Source organism: Sphaeramia orbicularis, chromosome 22 (assembly GCF_902148855.1).
Source record: "Sphaeramia orbicularis chromosome 22, fSphaOr1.1, whole genome shotgun sequence".
In the NCBI taxonomy this organism is placed as follows: domain Eukaryota; kingdom Metazoa; phylum Chordata; class Actinopteri; order Kurtiformes; family Apogonidae; genus Sphaeramia; species Sphaeramia orbicularis.
Genome location: NC_043978.1, coordinates 13457710 through 13463323, shown reverse-complemented (window position 1 = coordinate 13463323; position 5614 = coordinate 13457710). Strand labels below are relative to the sequence as shown.

At 33.1% G+C, this 5614-nt stretch overlaps 1 protein-coding gene across 1 annotated transcript in view; it reads right to left on the bottom strand.

The window, feature by feature from the left end:
* LOC115414350 (egl nine homolog 3) overlaps nt 1-4639 on the bottom strand; it is a 17942-nt gene extending 13303 nt beyond the window's left edge. Inside the window, exon 1 of the mRNA XM_030127661.1 lies at nt 4064-4639. Within this exon, the coding sequence (XP_029983521.1) occupies nt 4064-4423 (360 nt within the window). The 5' untranslated portion in view covers nt 4424-4639. The remainder of the gene's footprint in view (nt 1-4063) is intronic.
* Between the last annotated feature and the right edge of the window lie 975 nt (nt 4640-5614).

Genomic DNA, 5614 nt, shown 5'->3' with positions numbered 1-5614 from the left:
AAACAATGGACAAAAAAAAAAAAAAAAAAAAAAGGTAAAAGATGAACACGTAACTCAGCAAACAAGTAAAAACACGAACGGCAACAGGTATGACAGGAAATACGCCCTAGAGGTAGAAAATACAGGTTTTTATGAACACATTTAAAAGTTATATTCAGATTTTGGGCATAAATTCACATCTGATCCCTTCATTAAAGCTCCATGTGAACAGGATCAATGTTCTGTTCATATAAAAGGGATTAAAACAACACTGAAATTAACACCACATAACTTAGAATAAATTTACAGTATCACATATTAAATACACTGCACTCTAACTCCCTGTGTTTCTCTGAGTAAAAACTATATCTGGGTTCTTCTGTGAAACTGGTCCTAAAAACAGGACATGGGGCTAAAATTTCAGACCAGATGACTAATGTTATGAAGCAACTTTGGAAGCACTTTGGGTCTGTTTACAAAATAAATACTTACTGAGATAAAAGAGAAACTATTTTTCAGATAAAACATTTTTTTTAGGGGTGTGTATTGGCAGGAATCTGGCGATAAGACACAAATCACAATACTAGGATGACAATATGATATATCATGATACTGTTAAAAAAGGAAGTTTTTTATTGGTTTTGTTTCTTTTTTTTAATTATTATTTTCTTGAAGAATTGAATTACACCAGAAATCTGCACAAATACTAAACACATTTTTATTTGCTTACAACAGGATCTAATGCTTGATCCAAAAATGTTCCTGTGTTAAAACTTAAATTATGTTTCACAGATCCTGTTCAAATGTTCATATTCTATTTGTTCATAACTAACATCAGAACATTATTTTTGTGCAGTCCCAACAAAGGAACTAACATCTGCTTCTCAGACAGTAAAAAGTGCTTTTAGGGTGCTTCAAATAACCGTTATTTAATAAAACAGTGTTAAGTAATAATAAATAAGATATAAACAATAAAGAAAAAAAATGAACCTACGCCAAATCTGCATTTGAATAAATACCTGAAAATATCGATACAGTATCATGAAATGAAATATCATGATACATTGTAAAACTGAGATTTTCTCACACCCCTAATTTTTTAAATTATTTTACTTTTTTTTTTTTAACTTATATCTTTATTAAAGTTTTAACACATTACATATCTTTTGATATGAATTGCTAATATTGTGTGGGTGAGCATAAACCCCCAGACCCCCCACCCCCCCACCCAAGACCACCTCTGAATTTTGAAACAGCAGTGAAAGTAAATAACAAAATAATAATTGACAGACAACATAAGTAATAGTGACTTGAATATTTGTTAACATCCATTTTTGTATATCTGATACATTTTTTACATTATATCTAATACAAAAATCTGCATGTAACACGGTAAAAAGGACACGAAAATTGCACGCTACTTTTTTTTTTTTAATCTCTTTATTCTCTCACAGGTCCATTTTGGGAATTGAACTAGTTATTCAAGGCAGAGTGTTTCACAAAAATGACCGCTGTTGCAAAATCTTTCCCGATTTATTTGTATTTAAATGGGCAGGTTCTGCATGTAACACAAGTGGACACGATGGGTTAAACACGAAACCTGGAATGAGACTGAGATTGATGAAAAACCCACATGTGTGGATTAGAAAAACCACTAGGATCGACACATGTAATACAGTGTCTTTATTTATAGTCTATAGAAGACCATTTACAGCCATGTTTACAGGTCTAATGCACTGACACCTAGGTAATTTTAATGTCCATATTTGGGTCCTATTTTTGGCCCCAGTATTTGATTAAAAATTAATTAATTATGGGATGGCTCAGAGCAAGAGTATTATTTTTTTTGCATTTATCTGAGGTCATCATTAGGTCCATCCTGAGAGGAAATATGTCTAAATTTACCTTTTATTATTGGGTCTAAAAAGCTGGAAAAGAGCCAGAAACCAAAATAAACCCAGTTTCATAGAAGCATTTACAGATATTTAATGATGTTTTTGGACCAGATCAAGCGGTGACACATGTCCAGTTCAATAGTCTCTGTGTTTAAACTAAATAACTGATCTCCATGTTTGTATGAATAAGTCTCAGTAAGTACTTTCACATGACATGTTACAATGGGGTAAAAATATTTAAATTACTGCTGCGTGACATGGGGACTCAAAATGAACTTTTTTTTTTTCACTTTATGCAAATGCACAAAACATGCTGTTCTCATAAGAAACTGATCCTAAATGAAACATAAGGCTTTAACTATGATGGTAAACTACAATTATGATCAATATTGGATAAAAATGTTTAAATGATCAGTTTTTATGAACACGAACACAGGGACAGCAGTTTGTACCTTTGTTCAGTATCAGAATAAAAGACTTTGTTGGAACTAAAACACTACAAATATGATCATAAGCTTTTATTTAACTTACATATTACAACTGCAGTGATATATATAAAGATAAAAACAGAGCATATTTCACAAACTTGTATTTTATTCTTTTATTTAGGTTTTATCTATTCTTCTGTATTTTTTTTTTAATTGATTATTTTTCTATTTTATTTTACAGTTGTTCTGTGTCTTAATCTATTCTTGTATTTTACTCTGTTATTTTGGTTTTTATTTATTTTTCTGTACAGCACTTTGGTCCACTGTGGTTGTTTTAAAGTGCTTTACAAATAAAGTTGGACTGGATTGGATAACAGTTTGATTGTACATAACCTTTCTATTTTCTTATATCCTCCTAAGACCCAGGACATGTCAGCAAAGTACAAGCTTTTTTTTTTTGTTTTTATTAAATAAGTGCCTATATTCCAAACATCATGATACAAAAGTTTTTTTTTTTTTTTTTGTTTTTTGTTTTTTTTATGGAATGTCATTTGTGGTGAATAGTTTTCTTTTCTTTTTTTTTTGGTATAAAGTTGTGAAACTCTTGTCCACAAATGTCAACAGTGGGTCTTAGGAGGATATTGTTGAATAATTAGTTCCTACAGATTCACAGACTGAAAATATCACTGATACAAGCGAGAAAAAATATTATTATTAAAGTTAATAGTGCAGTTACATTTATGTATGACTTTACATAATCAGTTCTATCTTTTTTTCTACAAACAATACTAAAATTTTGTAAACAGTTCCATAAATAGAGTTCTTCGGCTAACAAATTAGCCTATTTGAGAAAATTTTTGAAACTGATGTCATTTTATGAGACTTTCCTGTCACCAAGAGACACAGAATAGGACATTTTCTTTAATATTGTCACAGAAACTCAGGTAAACCTTAACTTCTTGGTGATTTTAGATTAACCCTTTCATGCATAGTGGTCACTACAATAGACAGCTATTCAAAGCTGTTCTCTTATATATTCATGAATTTTGTTGTTTTAGTTCCATATCAGACAACACAGTGGACACTTATGTATCATCCCCATAAACTGCAATTCATACCATTACTGTCACTTTGCTGTTCTTGATAAACTTCATCTGCAGTAACATGCCTGAGTGTAAATTAACTGCTTTTTATTGTTATTAGACTGTAATTAACTTTTTTTTTTTGCATATTATCTCAGTGAAATGAGTAGTGACTAGTATTAGAGTATGTTAAAATGTGAGAAAACATCAGATTAGCAGCATTAAAAATGCTTTTATTTCATAGTTTTCACCCAATATATCAGTAAATACGTGTTAAAGTTAAAATTAAATTAAATTAAAATGTTTCTTTGCTTCAAAAATTAAACTTATGGTGCCCAGCTGAGTGGACATTTTTGAAACTCCATGAAAAATAGGTTCACAGGAAAATTTTCAGTTGCATTGTTTTTTTTTCATGCCTAAAGAGGAACGAAAACACCCAGGAAAAAATCTTGATTAAAGTTCTCATAATTCATACATGAATAACAAACCATAAAGCATAATTAAATGTTAATCACACTTTATAAGAGGTAGATTTTCAGATTACAGACCACATTGTTTTACAGTAGTTCCAATATTTTGTGCGCTTTTTCGTGCGTAAAACCGTGCGTAATTGACTTTTCGCCTCTGATTGGTTGTTTTTGTTGTGGTTTAACGTGCATTCTCCGGTGGTCGGTCTTACCTTTGACCTCTCCCGGATCGCCTTGGTCCCCAGTCGGCTCGCGCACACGGACACGAGCCGGTCGATCAGGTCCAACAGGAAGCTGATGGCCTCACAGCCGCGTTCCGTGCCGCTCACCCACGCGATTTTATCCCCGCGGATGCTCTTCCGGTGGACGCCCGGGACGGAGCCCGCCAGCCGGCCGTCCTGCAGCATCCCGGAGCAGTGCATGTCCTTCACCTGCTCCAGCACGATGCCGCCGGTCAGCTCCCCCAGCAGCCCGTCCACGCAGCAGAAGCCGTGCGTCAGGAGCGACGGCACGACGCGCACCAGGGCCACGCGCTCCAGGTCCGCGTCCGATACGTGTTCGATGAACGGCATCTTTTTCACGGCCGTGGTGACTGTGGATCCAAGGAGAGTCAGAGAAAGTTGAGTGTCCGATGAGGTGAGGCGGACTGATGCTGGTCACACAGCTGGCTCCGCTTTTATCAGTGGGAGGTTTGATTGACAGCTGAGATCCACGAGGAAACACGGAGGATGCAGGTTTTCGCCAAACACCCCAGGGATGGTCCTCCGGTCCTCCGGTCCTCCGGTCCTCCACTCAACTCACGTTCTCATACTGATGCTGCCGGGGACCTCTTATTGAAGCCAAAACTGTGTCAAAACCAGAACTGTTCCATAGAAGCACATCCGGTTTTCCATTTCAGAATAAAAGCCGAGAGTTAAAGCAGAAACATTACATAGAATAAAACACAAAACCACAGTAGGAAACACTGGCTTAAAAGAAAAATTACTATCAAATATCAAGTTTGATAATTTATTATTTTTATGAAAGTAAATAAAATTAAAAATTTTAAACTGCATTACAGTTCAATTACTGCATTAAGATGAACTTTACTTATTCCCTTAGGAAAATTCAGTTAACTGGTACCTCAATACACATTATTATTATTATTATTATTATTATTATTATTATTATTATTATTATTATTATTATTTGGACTGTTAAACTATCTTTTGCTCAATCTGACATGTTTTTTTTTTTTTTTTTTTTTTTTTTTTTTTTTTTTTTTTTAACATAACTTATTCATAATGTGTACATGTATTGTGTATTTTGTAAATTTCAAAAAAATTTCTGTATTATTTGATTGTTTGGTTCTATGATGATTGTAACTGATGGCCAGGATGCTCTCACAAAATAGATTTTTAGTGTCACTAAAAGAATTTTCCTGGTTAAATAAAAGTTAAATAAAACCAAATTATTTTTTAAAAAGTTTTAATTATTCTTTTTGCATTTTTACATTTACTGTCAGACCAGAGCTACTGGAAATTATTTCTATGTTTAACATTAAGGTCTGTCTTATCTGTCTAATTCTTATTACTATTCTTCTTCTTATTATTATTATTATTATTATTATTATTAGTAGTAGTAGTAGTAGTAGTAGTAGTAGTAATAGTAGTAGTAGTAGTAGTAGTAGTAGTAGTAGTAAAAATAAAGATAAATTTCATTATTCAGTCTAACAATAAACATCTTGAATCTACAACATTATAATGTTCATTTTAAGAGACAAA